This window comes from Xenopus tropicalis, chromosome 8, assembly GCF_000004195.4.
Source record: "Xenopus tropicalis strain Nigerian chromosome 8, UCB_Xtro_10.0, whole genome shotgun sequence".
Classification (NCBI taxonomy): domain Eukaryota; kingdom Metazoa; phylum Chordata; class Amphibia; order Anura; family Pipidae; genus Xenopus; species Xenopus tropicalis.
This window is the reverse complement of record NC_030684.2, coordinates 24,586,202-24,603,661: the sequence shown is the minus strand read 5'-3', so window position 1 is coordinate 24,603,661 and position 17,460 is coordinate 24,586,202. Positions and strand designations below refer to the sequence as shown.

Here is a 17,460-nt window from a genome sequence, read left to right as displayed (position 1 = left end):
ACTCTGCTCATTTTCCCACCCCATGTTACACCCCCACCTACTCCCCGGAATAATCTTAAAAAAAGGTGGAAACCCTTGTGTCACCATCTCCTTGACCCCCCTCCCTATCTGATACTAGCCTTGCCCCCCTGTGAGTTCCCACTGACGGCCCACCACAGCACTATAACCATAGCTAACAAATCAGGCAGTGCAGAGAATAACCAATATTGGCAATAATTTCCAGGAATCCCTAATCCCTTTATTTACACAAAAATCGAGATCACAGCAATGTACAATAGAGGCATGGAGATGCTGTACAGCGCCTATATACACAATAAGACTAAATTATTTACAGGCCACACAGGTTTCAGTTACAGTATGGCACCTGCAATGCTGTTTTCCAACATGCGCATCATTGCCCTTCTGCAGCCAGGAGTTAAAATATTTCATATTCTGGCAATGAGCTGATTTTGCTGTGTGTGTGGCACAGGTTGCTCTTTAATCCATACTATATGTACATTAAACACCTTCATAATAATAAAAAAAATTCACAGTTGCTTGGGGACAATTTGGGGGTTTAATGCCCTCAGTTCTGGAATGGCTGGAAACATATGTACATTTGTGCAAACAAGTTTAACTCTTTGACCCCCCCCCCCCCGCTACCCTTACTCCTTTCTACCCCACTGGGGCTGTCATTCTGCCACCTGGTATGGACCAGTCCATTGCTCCACTTCCAGGGAGCACAGGCAAAGTCTTCTCTTTCTCAAATTATTTGTGATGCCCCTGCAAGAGCGCCACCTAGAGAAAGATTCTCTCCTTCCTTCATGGCTACCTATGCAACCTATGAATTCCAAACTTCATTTGCTGTAATGGGTCCTTTGCGTTTGATGCAGACTGTAAAGTGGCATTACAGTTCCATTAACACAAGCATATATAATCTCTATACCATTTGGCACTCACTGCATCTAACTGTTGGGTGACTGGCCCTAGGATGTCAGGTTCTGCTCTAGGGCATCCAGTACTCACACACTGGTCATTTCAAATAAGAGCTGTATTTAGGGGTGAAAGCAGGAATAATTGCCTCCTGTGCTCTATGACTAGAGACAGCCCTGTGCTTTATCTTCAGTGGTCAATGGAAGGAGATGTATTGGCCAACTGGACAGCTGTGGATGCTATTTTCTGTTTCATCACTAAGATGGCACTTGTGCATCAAAGTTCCAAACACAGTGGATCAGTAGTTCCCAAACTGTTGTAATTGGGGCGGGAGGGGGGGCTCAGCTTGAAAGTTAGTTAGGGAAAAGGCCTATTTGACATATACACCTATGTTTTATGACCAGTACGTTTTATGGTTTTTGGAATAAGCAGTGATGGAGGTCACTATATAAGGACTCTGTCTTACTGCAGTGACAATTAATCGTCCTCTCCAGGGGGTGCAGCAGCCATTTACCATCCAATGTCTGCCACTGGTCACATAGACCCAATTTGAGTTAAGTCTTTTGACCCAAGGGGTCCCAGCAATGTTTCACAGTGTGTTACTGGCCCTTTGGCAGAGATGATGTGTATATATAAAAAAAAAGTGCTGATATTTGACCTTGTGGGTCGACAAAGGCCCTTCCATGCCTGTCCTTTCTCTCCGACAAGTCCTGAATGTTTTACAATTCACTGAATCGTACTGATGGCTCCAGTTTATGTGACAGAGCTGCCAGCACCTTGTCGAATTTGTTGTATCTCTCCACCTGGCTGCCCAAGGCCCCCCGGCTTCCCCACAGCATCCGCATCTGGAATTCTGTGCTTGAGACTTCTAAGAGATCGGACCTGGGATGGAACCCTACGGAAAGGCAGAAAGAAGTAGATCAGGTGACCATGATTTTATATGTGATATTAAAGGGTTGGTTCAATTTCAGGTTAACTTTAAACACTGTATGTTATAGAATAGCCAGTTCCTAACAATTTTTTAGCTGATCTTCATAATTTTTTAATTATTTGCTGCCTTTAATATCATTCATGACAATATTCCCCAATAATAATTCTTGCCTTTGTTGGCCTTGTCCATATCTTTCTTTAGCAGTGGCTAAAAGCAGACTAAATGTCCATGGTTGGTAAGCCATACTTTCAGGCTCTGCTTACCTTGTAACCTCATCTCTGCGTTGGTATGGTAAAGGCCTCCATGATGTGCTACCATCCGGGCAGCCTCCAAGTGTGCCATAACCACTTCTACGCCATTATCAGAACTGTCCCAGGGGTCCCCACCATCCAGCAGAGGGTTGTCTCGCTCCAGAAGGGTGATGAGGGGAATGATGTGTGGGAAGGTGGTGTTGCTCAGAGGAAGGCTTTCTACAAATAGATACACATAGGATTAGCAATTACCATAATGGCCAAATCAGAGCAATCCAATCTGCCATTTTTAATGCTCCTGTGAGCAACAAATGCATAAAGCCATTTCACATAGTGATGCAAAAGGACCTCACCTTTGCCCTCGTTCATGCTTTTCAAAAATGGCTTCAGCTTCTTCTCATACAAGATGGCCCCCTCCGTGTGCCTTTGCCTCAGGGCTACCCATGTTTGCTCCAGGCGGGAGATCTAAGAGAGAGCAGGAGGCAGGTGCCATGGTTACCACACTGGCTCAAGAAGCTGTTATAATGCTTATACCCATTTGGTGGGGCTTACCCCAGGTTCTGCCACAGCCTCTCTCCAAGGAGAGAAGTACTCTAATTAAGGTCAAGTCATGGTGATAGCAGTGTAACATATCAGTTGGTTTGATTGACCTTCCCAAGAATTGCCCTTTCCTGTACCTGTGACATTTCCAGTGCGTTCATCACAGCAGCGAAACTGAACATGTTTCCCATGGTGCCCTTCAGCTCCGCTGCCAGCTGGATAGTCTTGTGCAAGAGAGCAGCCCTCTCCTCTGTGCTCCCCGTGCAACCCAAGATGTCTACTGCAATCATGATGGACATGGTGTGAAACCTGTAGGGGAGAAATTGCAATTTTTTTTTAGTCCAGCAGATACATGGGATACACGGGATACACAAGAGCAGTTTCACCGGTGATAGTGAATTAGTTTCACAATTTGGATGCAACACAGCAAAATTCTACCTGCTGCATGGTATGTACATTGGCACAGGGGGTATCAATTGGTCTAAGATGGTAAAGCTATGAACATTACAAATTTAGGCAGGAGATAATCAGTATTTAGAGCACAAACAGAGATAAATGTCCATTCTAGATAATTATAACTAATGGGCAATGTTCACCAATCCCCCAGTCTGCCATAGGGCAGGTGAAGTGGCAATTTTGGGGCTGGTGCTGCCCCCTCTTTCCTGCTCTGTGCTTAGAACCTTAGCATCAGAACGCGTCCAGAGAGGGCTGCAGAGAGTGCTCGCTCTTAAAGTTACCAGAGGCAGCTTTTTGTCACCCCTGGTAACTGGCTGCTCACTGCGGCAGGAGCGGCCCTGGACTGGTGATAAGGACAGTGCTCATTTGTACCCAGCATCCACTGACACTTTCTAACTTGAATAGGGAACACCAACATATCACCCTCAGACTGCCCCTCATGAATATAGAGATGCAGAAAGCAAGTGATTTACATACATCCACAGCAAAAACATGGTGGATTGTGCCTGTTGTTTTGCATTTTGCAACCTATCCCGCTATCTGTAAATGAGCCCTGCAATCTTGCCAATGCCTCTGTAATTCACCCCTAGCGCACAGTGAACTTGTCATTCTTTCTTTAGATCCATAGAAATAATCTCTCTCTCTATATATATATATATAAATATAGTAAATAAAGAAATCCCTATTATATTGTAAATCACTGAGGAGTTCCAGGATCATATAAAAGCACAAGGCCAAAGACTTGCCTTATGTATTTTAGCAGGGGGTACATTATTTATTATAATACCAAGTTTTAATGAGTTATGTGACTGAAAATACATCACTGAGCACCAATTATAACTGGTGACATCACTAAGCAAAGTTTATAAGGATATTCATGGTTCTTGTGTATTATATATAGATATATGTTCATGTCTCATATCTTATATAGCCCATAGCTTAGGTACCCATATCGTAACCAACCCATAGACATAAGTTTCCCAAAAATAGAGGGCCTTCCCTAAATACCTTTCTAGTAGGTCAAGTCGCAGTTGGTGGCCATGCGGCAGCGTCAATAGCTCCATGCCTGAACTTACTCCCATAATCCTTTGCATTTCTTTGGTAACACAGAGAATCCTGGCAACCTGGGAACAAACGGATGTTAATTAATTTTCCCTGATTCGAAACATTTTCAATATTGTGGAAGACACCAAAGGGAATAGTACTCCAATAGTAGATACTGAATCCCTTCGCTGGCAAAGGATGGTGGGGGGGGTACTAAATGTTTCCTGTAGTGTTGGCATGAAAATTTAAGAGCTCATTGTAGCATTGCTTTGTTTGCTAAAAATATACAGATATAGCAGCACTGGTTGGCTCCGGAAATGCTGTCTGGCCACTTTGTATGAAATGAGATTAGCATTGATGTGGAGTTAGATAGTAAATAAACACAGGCAATAAAACAAAATATATATATATAGAGACAATATATAGAGGCAATATTGTTGATTTCTTATACACTTAGCCAATAAAAATAATATATATCCTTTTGCTGCCAGCTAGCTAATGATTTTTTTTTTAAGGGATATTGTCATTTTATATTACCCTACTGGTACCCTACTCCTGGCTCTACCCTAATAAGTATTCCATGCTTCCTTTCTGCTAGTTAATCACATCAGTGGTTATCTGGGCAGCATGTGCAAGGGCACTACATTTGATTTGAGTTGCGGGGTAACAAAGTAGAAGCAGTTCTAGACCCTCCAGGACTCCAGTATTAGACAGGAACAATATGGTCATTCATGGTAGCAGTGGAAATCTAGGAAGATGGTAGCAGATATGCTTTCTCAAGTTCTCTACTGCCACCCCACAATCAAATCTATTAGGGATGAAATATCCAAACTAGCCACAGATAGCCTCAGGTCTTGGTCCCAGCACATAGTTGGCCATAATACAAATTGTTTTGGGTGGTGGGCCTATTCTGGTCTGTCTAATTCTTTCTCCATTATAGGGCCCTAAGGCCCATCATAATCGGACCACATGGTTTAAAGCTGCCCTTGCCCCACTGGACTTTTAAACATGGCCAATATATACGTGGCAGGCTATTGGTTTGCATATATAAAGTGTCAATAAGCTATAAACAGGAGGTCAAGTTAGCAGTAATTGTATGTGTATGGCCATTAGAGACTCATTGGTTGGCTTTATGATTATATAGTCACCACTATGTAACCTCCTTACCTCACAGTCTGTTTTTGTGATGTGTTTTGCTATGGTTTTGGCATCAACTTCTGCAAACAGCTCCTTAACCTTTTTCAGGATAGACATCTCTAGAGGTTTGTTGTCTGATGGGATGAGCGTTGACTTAAAGTTTGATGGGTTAAAAGACGATTTTGCTTCCATAGTGGGGACGATAAAGCACCCTGGGTCCCTGTCCACGTCATCCACCCCACGCATGCCCCCTGCCATGGCACACTCATCGACTCTTAACCTTTCCACGTAGCTCTTGGGTGGAAGGGACACGCTGAGTGCATCGTGTGTAGGGGAGGCAGGCCGCAGCTGGCAGTAGTGCCCATTGTCTGGGTCGCTATAACTGTTGATGGAGGGTGAGGGGGAGATGTTTCGGTGTGTGTGACTTGGACTGGAATGATGACTGTCAGCCATATTTAAAGCAGCCTTGTTGTTTGCAGGGCATACATAGGGTTCACTGGATCGTCTCAACACTGGGGAGCCTGGAGTGGCACCAGATAGTGGGGGTTTTACCCTGACAACTGGAAAAAGGAAGAGAAAAAAAGTCAATCCCTGTAGACTGAATCATGCCTCTATATGTATTTCCAGTAGCCAACAAGAATTCTTAAAACAACATTAACTGCTCTACAGGGTCTTTGAGGAATGTTTGGGGATTGTCTTAAGAGACTATATTTCCTGTTTTCATGCTGCTGAATTTAGATCAATTGCATCATAAAGCCAATTCACTACTGGGCAAACATAAAAATGTGCCTTTTCTAAAACAAGGCATAGCATATTGTGCAGCTAGAACATATACATTTGTGAAAACGAGTTGGAGCTGCCATGTTGCTTTATTTGACTGAGCCATTTTTCATGGTCCGCTGTGACATCTGCAATTCTAGACTTTAAAGACTGTGATTATGAGACAAGCCAGTCAGTATGGCGACTTCTGACCATATTGAGAAATACAAATATACAGAGAATGTTATCTGCACACAATAAGCATACGGTAGGGTTCATGCAATATAACATGGCAGTACCCACAGTAAGAATACAAAGAAGGAGTGTTCAGTACTGAGCAATGGGTGCTCAGTAAGCTATACCCTCATACCCTGTATTGGCTAAAGGAAACAGTATGGCAGCACCATGCATATGTATCTATACATTATATAGAGAAGAAATGTTCTGGGCACACATTTAATACTGTGGTTTGACCGGACAATTATGTACTAACCAGTGCTGTAGGCAGGGGACCCTGGGGTCTCTGAAATAGGAGACATTGGAGAGTGCAGGTCTTGTATTTGGTCCACACTGACAGCACAATTTCTGATCATATCTCTATGATGGGGGGAAGAGGAACCGCTGCAAGGAAAGAAGAAATCAGGTTACTGGGTGAGTCTGATCCTTCGGTTCCACCTGAAGGGCTGTAGAGTCAATGGTGCTAATATCCAGGACACTTTAGTCAATGTGACTAGTGATGCATGGGTCAGGAATGAATTATATCTTTGATGGCACAATCCTCCTTGAAGCTACTGCCCCAGGCACTATCCCACTAGCCTAGGCATCTTTGCTGACTTACGACACACCATCAGAACTAACTATAAGTAGACATATGTTTCCAAAGATTCAGTGTTTCCTAGCTCCGGTTTTGGTTCATTAATCTAACCCAAGCCCTAGGCTGCTCTTTGGCAAATGCTCAATTCTAGACTACTGTGGGTACCTCTGCTCCAAGTCCAGAGTAGCTCCAGATACTTTCTACCAGCACAAAGAATAAGGGATTATCTATTAATGCTGCATCTGAAACTGGCAATTCATTTTTCAGCTCTACTTTGGCTCCAGTAGACAGCTCCTGCTGTGAAGCACAGTCAACAAACATAGTCAATAAATAAGCTCCAGTCTGGCTTCTGGGTCTTGTTGCTGACTCCTAGTTCCAGAGCTAAGGACTACCTCTCCCTAAAAGGGATACTTGGAAGCACCTGTGACTTACAGAACAGGGTCCCATTCATTAGTAAGCTCCACCCAGCAGTTGTTTCTGTTGTTATGACCACACTACTATTAACATTTTTTATTTTCTTTTGTAACATCTCTTATCTTTCCGGGCAGAAGAAATGCCTTTCACTCCACTATAAAGCCAGTTTGTGATGCCTTACTGCCCTAGAAACCCAATGTGTCCAGGTTAGTTTTACCTGTTTGGGCAACCATTGCTTTTGTTGATCTTGTCTGCTGTGAGTCCATCTGTCATGGTAATGCTCCTTCTCTTCATGTGACCTTTTTGTGGGCTGCGGGCTCCTCCCTGCCTTCCAGGTGATAGCCCATAGCTGGCTTCCAGGTATCTCAGAGGGTATGTACGGTTGATTGGGCAGTAGATAAGGGCACTGCTCTGCTCTGACACTGACCTCCTGCTGCCCACGTAAAAGCGTACAAGGGCCGGGATGTTGTCAAAGCTCTCCTGCTCAAACAAATACTGTATTCTGGTGTAGCTGTCACTGGTCTTCACCATCACCTTGTTGATTTTAAAGTGCAGAGGTTCATTCTTCCATCGGCAGGTCAGGACATAGTCACCCAGGCTGGTGAGGGAATCCCGTATCAAGAAGTCCCCATTTCTCTGGACCAAGCTTTCAGATACCTGAGGCAATGGAAATATGTGTTATAATGTGAAGGCTCCATGGTTACATAGAGGAAGCTCAAATTACTTCTAGATGTCTCTAGATGACTTCCTTGATTTGGAAAAGATCCAAGCTATGGGCCTCATCAAAATAGTTTTGCCTGGGAATAATATGCCACTTTACCTCTCGTGGTATGCGTCCATGGTACCAGGCATGGCTGCGAAGGTCAGAGCTGTTGAGCTTTAATTCTTCTTCGAGCTCTTTGTGTAGTTTCTCAGGAGGGGTGTCCAGGATATACTTCTCCTTGGAGAACTGTGGGCAACAAAACACAATACACGTTACACGTTACATAGCCATGCACCATAAGATTGTTTAAGTATGTCAGAAAAAAGGGCATATATGCCAGTTCAATCCACTCAAGTAATGGTCTAGATTGGGCTAAGGCCTCAGGTTAACATGTATAAGATGGCACTGCCCATGCCAAGTGGTTGACTGTGGACTGAATCCATCACCTGGTTTAATAGATAATGAGACCCAATCAGATTTGATCAGGACGCCATAAGGTATACAACCAACTGGAAATTGCGTCAAGAGAGGCAAATTACCACCTGATCTTAACACATGTATGGGCACCTTAACTTCAAGTCAACAGGGATATACTGGTCCTGTCTTGTGCATTGTCTTTTTCTGCTTGCCCACGTGTGCATTTCCAGGAGCAAATGAATGAAAAAGAGCTCAGGCTGGCATTCACCCAATTCCTTACACTTCAATATTCTCACGTGCCTTTGTAGCAGCTATTCCCTTTACATATAACAACCACAACCATCTGACCCTGTATTGTATGACATGCTATACAGAGGGCTGAGCCTTCAGCTAGCCCCGATGCTCTTTCCATTGGTAATTAACATTTTCGTCCGATGCGGTCACTGTCTGATCCCAGCTGTTTGAGATCAGCTTTAGCCATTTAAATCAGGCTAAGGATTTCTTATCGCATATGGATTCTGCTCAGCAGCTTCTGGTGCTCATTAGCTTCTTTTCTGTGCCAGGAAACACATTGCCGAGTGAGGTTTAACACTCAGCCCAGGCAGCAGCTACTGTTTCCTCTGGATAAAGCTCACACCATCGTGATCTAATCCCCCTTACTGCGCCCAATCTTAGCAAAGCTGGTCAGGGGGTTTTACATAATACAGACGGTTTAGAGTCATGGTCTGCATTGTAATGAGCTCTAGTGGTTGGGAGAACACCTGAGCCTGTCACCCTTGCAAAGGGCTGGTTCCCCTGCCACTGCGATGATGTAATGCTCCAGAGCTGCTTCTCCCTAGAGAACTGCAAATGGAATCTGTAATTTTCTGTGCTCACAGGGATGTTCTCTTTGCTTGTTGTCTAGCATTCTCATTGTAACCTAGACTCTTGTTTTTCTTTCATGTAAATATCCCTTCTTTATATATAGTACCGACATACATCATTCGCTCCAATGCACTGTCCATGTCAGGTAGGAAATGTGCATCACAGACAATTTTTGGATAAGACATGTGCCCTGGGGGCCCCAGCTTGCAGAAAGTGTTCTTGATAGAAACCATAACTTATATTGCATAATAATTTGTAGGACATCAGGGATGTCTATCAGGGATGTCTACAAATCTCATGCTGCGTTTCTCTATTTAAGGAGTCAGGACCACCAGTACAGATAATATAAACATCCAGACAGAGATCCTTTCCAGTTGCATAGCCTTGTTGTAAAGGGGGTTTGTTTCTTCTGTTTATATCTAGTATAAAAGGATAAAAGGGCCCAGTTCCTGCTTTGCTGACATGGGCCAACCTTTTTGCTGAAACCTTAGCCTCCCACAAAATAGAGGCCCCCAGACTGCTACATATTTGTATATATTTAAAGGCACCAAATCCCTTCCAACATCACCAATTGCAGTTACTGAAAAATCTATTTAGTGGCAAGAACCTTTTTTTACTACCATATTACTGGATTTTAGACAAAATGGTTCCAAGGTTTGCAAATGACAGGGGTACAATTTAACTCACAAAATACCAGTGCTTTGAGGTTATTTTGCACAAAGCTGTTTTGCAGTGTACGTTTTTCCTCCTGATATTTAGTGGGATTCAGCTCCATAGGGAAGTGCTGAGTAAGCAAAAGCAAGAATTAGCTATTTTGTTCCTGCCAGAGGGGCCTTGCTCAGCTTGAGGCTAAACAGCCATAAAGCAGATCAATTCTGCAGCAGAGCATATTTTTTTTAAAGGTTTTTATACCCTTCTCTAGTTCCACTTTAATAAAGTCCTTGTTTACCCCTAATTTACATTTTTAAGGAGATGGGAAACTTTGTTGACATTCCCCTAATTATTTTGAGTTTTTTAGCCATGTGGTGAATAATGAGGGAATTGAGAGGGTAGACTGGTCTAATTATGGGTGGGGACACTCAGCCTGAATACTCCCTGGAGGGTACAAGGCTTAAGTAGATGCTGTTGCCATGCCAACCCACCCCCCTGTTAAAAGCCCTTGTGCTGTGTGTGCGGTCTGATGACTTCCCTGTTACAAGATTTGGCCAGCACCACAAACCCATACTGGATCTATATATTGATTTCTCTCCTTAAGTGCGGACAGGGCACTGCCTGATTCAATAAACCATGATAGGACTTGTTCTTAAACAAAGGTAACGAATATAGACCCAACAGGTAAAAAATAGTCTTTCTACTTCAACTTTATACTTACCGTTAAGAAAAAGGCTTCCAACGAGGTTTTATAGAGCAGTCCTGGTCAACTTGGGGCCCACCTCCATTAGCAAATAATAATGTCTCCATAACCTTCCTTATTTGATATTATTATTATAGAAATAATATATATTTGCCACCGAGCATGCCTACTTGTCTGCTGGGTAGATCTGCCTATTGTATTGTTTGGACATGGCTCACATATAAAAATGGCAAGCTCTGGGTGGCAGCTGTACCTATGCCTGGACTGGCAATCTGTGGGTTCTGGCAAATGCCAGAGGGGCTGTTGTAGGTTGCCATAGACAGTCACTATTTAGTGGGCTGGTGTGTACTTAAAATGTCAGGAGCTATTTTGAATCCAGAGGTACTAATGTACCACATTGCATTGCCCAGTAACCTTCATGTTTCACTGTGTACCCCAACTTTCCCAGAAATACCATACCAGCCCCCTCATTACTAACCAGTGCTGTAACTACTGGTGAAGGGACCTTAAAATGATACCCTCATCTATCACATTTAATTTTCTTAAAGGTATATCCCCACTGAATCCCCTTGTCTCTTTGATTAACTTATTGCAACTATACCGTGTATTTATTTGTATTCATTGTTATACTTTGTATTTATTATTATTTTAATAACCCCCTGTTGTATTAATCCATTCTACTGTTCAGTGCTGCGTACATAAGTAGCGCTTTATTAAGAAAGATTTACATGCATACGTACATACATACATACATACATACTGAATGTACCAGGGGGTGTTGTCTGGGCGAGAGAGGCAGAACACAGCAATGATTTCACACCCTGTTGGGCAGTGCACACAGCTGAACAGATGACATAATCCTGTCTCTCACTGACTCTCTAGATAGTAGCCAGACATTTATAGCCATTGACTAATCTTCTCCCCCCCCCCACCCTGTTTCTTTTTTTTTGCACCTACGTTTTAATACATTTTTGGGGGTTAGTAAGCACCTTTCCTTAACATCGGTGCTGCATCTGCTCCTTTACCTCCTATTGGCTAGGAATTATGTCACTGGTAGAGGTATATAGATGCTGTCATCACCAAAGCAACACCCAGTCATTCATACACTGCCTGTCACATTATGCATTAGGGGCACCCCTTTAAACCGCAATAGATGTGTGTGTGCCATTTTATTATTACCCCCTAAATTCATGCTCACCTTCCATGTCTCCAGTTCTGAAAATACCTACAGGCGGAAATTCAGCTATAGGGGTGGTGCAGTTGCTGTGCGGCCCTCTCTAACCATCGGGGGGGGGGGGGGGGAATGAATTACACACAGCACTAGGATTACTGATGCACCCCATGTAAAGTTCAATGGTTGCTCTGTCCCAGTCAATAGATGTAGCCTACACCCAGGAAAAAAGTAAACACTTTTAGCCCTCCAGCTGTTTAAGTACTTTGCCTCCCATCAACCCCCCTGATCACCTTTAGCTGTGGGGGGATGCTGGGAATTGTAGTTAAACATCAAGTGCAGGAGGCAGCAGGATTCTGTTGAAAGCTGCAGAGGTATCCTAGGGAAAGACAGGTGGGCTTTAGGCATTTACCCCACCTTTTCCTGTATGCTTGTGCACGTGCTTCTGCCCCATCCCAGCCACAGCCTGACCAACACCAGCCTTCTAGCAAAGCAGCACATCAGCACCCCTAACACATGGCTACTAACGGTCCTCTGAATAGCCCAACTGGTCAAACAATTCTCCAATGCAAATCAGCAGTTTTTAATTCAACATGAAACTAGCATGAATTAAGTGCCTTGTGCTTACTGCCCCCCCCCCCCCCCCCAGAATGGGCGCTGCTCCTTACCTGCACCTGCATGAAGGAGCCGCGGTAGAAGCAGCAGGCAGCTGCTGAGAGGGCACTCCACAAACTGCATCTCTCTGTCATGGTCAGTCCAGGTATCCTCCATCCAATGGCACAAAACCCAATCCAATCCTTGCCCTCCGATATCCCCTTTACTTCTATATTCCTAAGTTACTCCACTGAAGAGATGATGCTGCTGCTACTGGTGCTGATGCTGCTGCTGGATTGCAGACTGATGCTTGATGCATTACCTCATCCCTTGTCAAGAGAGCATCATGGGAGGAGCCTAGGCAATGAGAGAAATTTGCTCATAGCCCAAGCCTCTCCCACTAGCTTTCCCTTTCCATCACTGCTCCTATCTTCATATTGTCTCCCTGCCTGAACACTCACACATCCTCCCCCCCTCCATGCCTTTGCTTAGGTTTAGGCAAGGAAGGAGGGGCATGGTGTGTGCGTATAAATGAGCTGAATTGGTGGGGGCAGGGGCGACACATGGGGTAATGGGACCTGCTGAGATGGATTTGGGAAGTGACAGGTGAGGAAAGTAAAAGGTCACTCATTTGAAATCAAATATTCATACCCGTTTATATTTAAAGAAATCATTTAAATTTCCATATTTATAGTATTCTCAACTTCCGCTGCTAACGCAGTGAAGGGGTTAAGTGATGTTCCCTAATTTCTCCTCAATATCATTATTTTGTCAAAATTGGGTTTGTCTTTAGAATACAGCAGCCATATGAATACAATGGCTCTTAGGCTGATGTCCAACGAAGTGGGGCTCCAAAATGCCTTTCCACTGGCAACAATAGGAGTTGCCAGTAAATGAGCCCTTCGCATTGCTTTGGTTTTCCAAAGTCGTGCGAATTTGCCTGCAAGAGGAAATTTTGTGGGGCTTCAGAATATCAAAGCAATGTGACGGCCTTTCCACCAGCAACTCCTATTGTTGCCGGTGGAAAGGCATTTCAGAGCGGTTAGTCACCCACAATAGCAGGCGTTTATCGCAGATGACTGAACCACTCCGTGTGATATCAGGCTTATGATGTTGTTGGACTACAAATCTCTGCTCTTATCATCTGGGTGCTAGGGCTCATATCCCTCTGGTTGCTAGGGCTCATATCCCTCTAGGTTAGCCCCCAGAGGGATAAAAGCCCTAGCACCCAGGACTGTTATCTGGTTGCCAGAGTTTTATATCTTTTGGGTGCCACGGCTCTTATCCCTCTGGTTGTTAGGGCTCTTATCTCTTTGAGTGTTATGGTTCGTACCCTCTGGGTACTAGGGATCATATCTTATCTTTCACAGGCCCAATAAATAGTAACTCTCAGGCATTTGCCAGAATCCACAGATTGCCAGTCCCAGCCTAAAGGTGGCCATACACGCACCGATATTATCGTACGAAACCTCGTTTCGTACGATAATCGGTGCGTGTATGGTATGTCAGCGAGCCGACCGATGTCGCAGGAAGCTGCTGAAATCGGTCGGCTCGTCGATCGGCCAGGTTAGAAAATTTTGATCGGGCGCCATAGAAGGCGCCTGACCAAAATTCTCCCTTCAGAGCTGAATCGGCAGAAGGAGGTAGAAATCCTATTGTTTCTACCTCCTTACCTGCCGATTCAGCCCTGAATGGTGTGTGGCGGATCTGACGATGTTTCGTGCGACCGATGGTCGTACGAAACATCGTCGGATCGCCACGTGTATGGCCAGCTTAACTGTTATGCCTCTGGGTTTCTTATCCTTTTGGGTTCTAGGGCTCTTGTCCCTCTGGGTGCTTGGGTTGATGTATGCTCTGCAGTAACAATAAGCAACAGATATAGAACATATCTTACCTTTACATACTCACTTCCTGCATCAAGTCCACTGCACATACTGCAAAAAAATTGACAGAAAAGGATCATTAATGGGCAAATTTGTCTTGTGTGTCATTCGTTCATCATAAAGGGTTTTGAAGGCACTTACAGAGCCCACAGCAAAACTATTTTAGGTTCCCCACCTAAATTTTGGGGACATTTTTATTGAATATATATTAAAACTGCTGATCAGTCAGCATCTCACTGGTCCTCAATTACCTACTAGGACCCCTCCAGACACTGATTATTCTCCATTTATTTTATAGGAGGATAAATAAATTATGACGATAATGATGAATAATCTGCTGAATCTGGATCTGTACATCTACCCTGAAATGGCAGTAAAAGGAGAGATGCTCTCTACTTCCTATTTTACAAAAACACAGCAGTCCTGTCTTGCTTTTTAACAGAGATCTAGACATGCCCTAGAAAATGCCTCGCGAGGCAACTTCGGTGATTTGCCGAAATCGCCTGCGCAGCGCGACTTACATGTTCGCCGGTGGGATGGTAGTTCGGGGAGATTAGTCGCCCGTGACAAAGGAAATTTGTCGCGGGCGACTAATCTCCCCGTGTGCCAGAGTCCTAAAGTAGTATCTCACACAACACAAGGTCAGATCAATTACCCTTTATCTTAGAGGCATATTTGCTAAAATTGCTGTTTCTCTAATTTATCTATGAAGGAAAAAAGGTGGCCAAACACATAACAATTTTGATCTTTCCTGTGACCATCGCAGGAAAGATCGTTCATTCCCTCCATTGATGTTCAGGGCTGAATCGTCAGATATGGAGGTAGAAACAACAGGGATTCTACCTCCACCTGACAATTCAGCCCTAACGCCGATTTTGCTTGGGCGCCTTCAATAACACCGGATCAAAATCTTTTGTCCCACCCAATCGTCGAGAAGACAAATATCCGAAGCTTTTGTGATATCGGTAGTCTCGTCATCTGCCATATGAGGTTTCGTATGATAATATCTTTCACCTTAAGAAAGCTTAGCTGAGGCATAGCAAACAAAACCACTGAGCATAATCTGAGTCTTTACTTAACAGAAAATAATAACACGCCCAGAGTTAGTGCAGAAAGATGTACGTAATCGTGTTCAATCCCGGTAATTTATTTATTTTTCAGCTAAAAGCACAGAGATTATTGGTGCCCCCTAATAACACAGTGCCATTGTTTAGTGCACTAATTGTGTTACTTCTGCTGGAACCCTGCCATTTCCCTTCTTGTCACTGTTGCTCCCCAGTGTCCGGAGCATTCTATAGGTCCATTCTGCTCTCGGAGCAGGGGACACTGTGTTCCTGGTCAGGTTTCCTGGCTAAAGTGAATCATTGGGGGGTAAGTGTCAGGGTGTGACTTATCCTGGGGTGAAGCCCAAGCACAGGAAACAGCCTGTTGCATCCTTGACTCCACACAATGCAAGGTTTCCTCTGTCTCCTCCCTACATCCTCCCCTTGCTTATTTCTGACTCATGTACCAGATTTCAAAGCTATCCAGGATTCTGCTATCTCAAATTAGAAAATATTTTGCCTGCAATTGAAAGCAGTATTTATCCCTTCCTATTCTATCGTCTTGAATCTTGAAACAATGTAAAAGTATCAGTTCCCCTCCAGGTCTGTGTCAGCTCAGCTGGTTTCTGCTACATTGCTTCAGGAGTCAGAACCAACAGTACAGAGATAGATGCAACCAAGTGCTTGGGGGGTGATGATGCAGGATGCTGGGTGAAGTAGTACTGCTTTGGGGCCAAATACTAATTGGCTCTTCTCTAAACCCTAGTTGGCCATTCCAGTGCACGTTGGGGGTTAAATTCTTTGTATAAATAAATATATGGATTTGGCACTGTATTTATACTGCCATGTATTCTGGGGGGAATGATAGGCAATTGACACTGTATTTATCCTAATGTGTTTTAAGGGCATTTTATTAGGAACTGGCACTGTATTTATCTTGCCATGTGTTCTTGGGAAATTTTAAATGGAATTCGCACTGTATTTATCCTGACATATTTTTGGGCCATTATATATAGAAGCGGCACTGTATTCATCCTGACATGTATTGTGGGGGAGTTTTATGGTTAATTAGCACTGTATTTATCCTGATGTGTTCTGGGGAGATTATATATGGAACTGGCGCTATATTCATCCTGAGGGGGACATTCTGGGGACATTTTATAGGGAATTGGCACTGTATTTATCCTAATGTGTTCTGGGGGAAATATATATGGAGCTGTGCCTATAAGCACAATCTCTTAAAGGAACAATAACACCAAAAAATTAAACACTACTATATACCACTATATAAAAACCCTGGTGTGTAGCCATGGGGGCAGCCATTCAAAAGGAGAAAGGCACAGGTTATACAGCAGCTAACAGATAAACCCTGTAGTATACAATGGTGTCTTATCTGTTATCTGCTATAAAACATGTGTCCCATGGCTACACAGCAGCTTATTTATATAAACTATGGTAGTGTTCCTGAAACAAGTTTTTCCAGTGCAGGGCAACAGTAAATTATATTTTAATTACTTTAAACCACTTTCATTTTTTGGTGTTACTGTTCCTTTAATGAGCAGGCAGTATTGGTTGGTGGTGAGCGGGTTGGGATGGCGAGCAGAGCTGGGACCCCCTTTAGCTTTTAACTTTCTTGAATGTTAAGCCAAGAGAAAATCTTAAAGTCAGCCTTAGGGCTCTGGCACACTAGGAGATTTGTCGCCGGCGATTTTTAAAAGAGCGATTTGGCAACAAGACGAGCGACAAGACGCCAATGCTAAATCAATGGAAATCGCCAGTGTCAAAACATACGAGGCTACTTCAAATCGCCTGCTGTTTCAAATCGCACACAGACCCTTTTCTGAGCGACTTGAGTAAACATGATGGGGGGTTAACTGTTGAGTGTACCATGGGTAGCAGATCGCCTGGAGCTCAACTCGCATGAAATCTCTTCGTGGGTATTGTCGTGGCGACTTGTCGCCAAAGCGCCAGGGGGAAAAAACACAGGTGACAAATCTCCTCGTGTTCCAGAGCCCTTAGAATAAGGCATCTGCAGTAATCTCATCCGGCACTGACAGCAGCCTCCCCATATGTATTCATACAGATATACAGGGAGGGAAGTTTTCTCTTTATATACTATATATCAGGTATATATATACAACAGAGGTTTCTATGGCAGACAGCTGCTGTATCC

The 17,460-nt window shown here is 43.8% G+C and overlaps 1 protein-coding gene across 3 annotated transcripts in view; it reads right to left on the bottom strand.

Annotated features, from left to right (window-relative positions):
* Positions 1-213: 213 nt before the first annotated feature.
* The window catches only part of sh2d3c (SH2 domain containing 3C), a 35,392-nt gene continuing 18,145 nt past the window's right edge, over positions 214-17,460 (bottom strand). For 2 of the 3 annotated variants that reach the window (XM_002935488.5, XM_004916706.4), the window contains 10 exons: positions 14,256-14,295; positions 8,079-8,207; positions 7,476-7,915; positions 6,524-6,651; positions 5,302-5,831; positions 4,099-4,214; positions 2,772-2,943; positions 2,448-2,559; positions 2,107-2,313; positions 214-1,807 (listed from right to left, as the gene is read on the bottom strand). In XM_002935488.5, the coding sequence (XP_002935534.1) occupies positions 1,632-1,807; positions 2,107-2,313; positions 2,448-2,559; positions 2,772-2,943; positions 4,099-4,214; positions 5,302-5,831; positions 6,524-6,651; positions 7,476-7,915; positions 8,079-8,207; positions 14,256-14,295 (2,050 nt within the window). In that variant the 3' untranslated portion in view covers positions 214-1,631. Of the gene's footprint in view, positions 1,808-2,106; positions 2,314-2,447; positions 2,560-2,771; positions 2,944-4,098; positions 4,215-5,301; positions 5,832-6,523; positions 6,652-7,475; positions 7,916-8,078; positions 8,208-12,435; positions 13,763-14,255; positions 14,296-17,460 lie in introns of those variants that run through there. The other variant, XM_004916707.4, reaches the window with a different exon arrangement.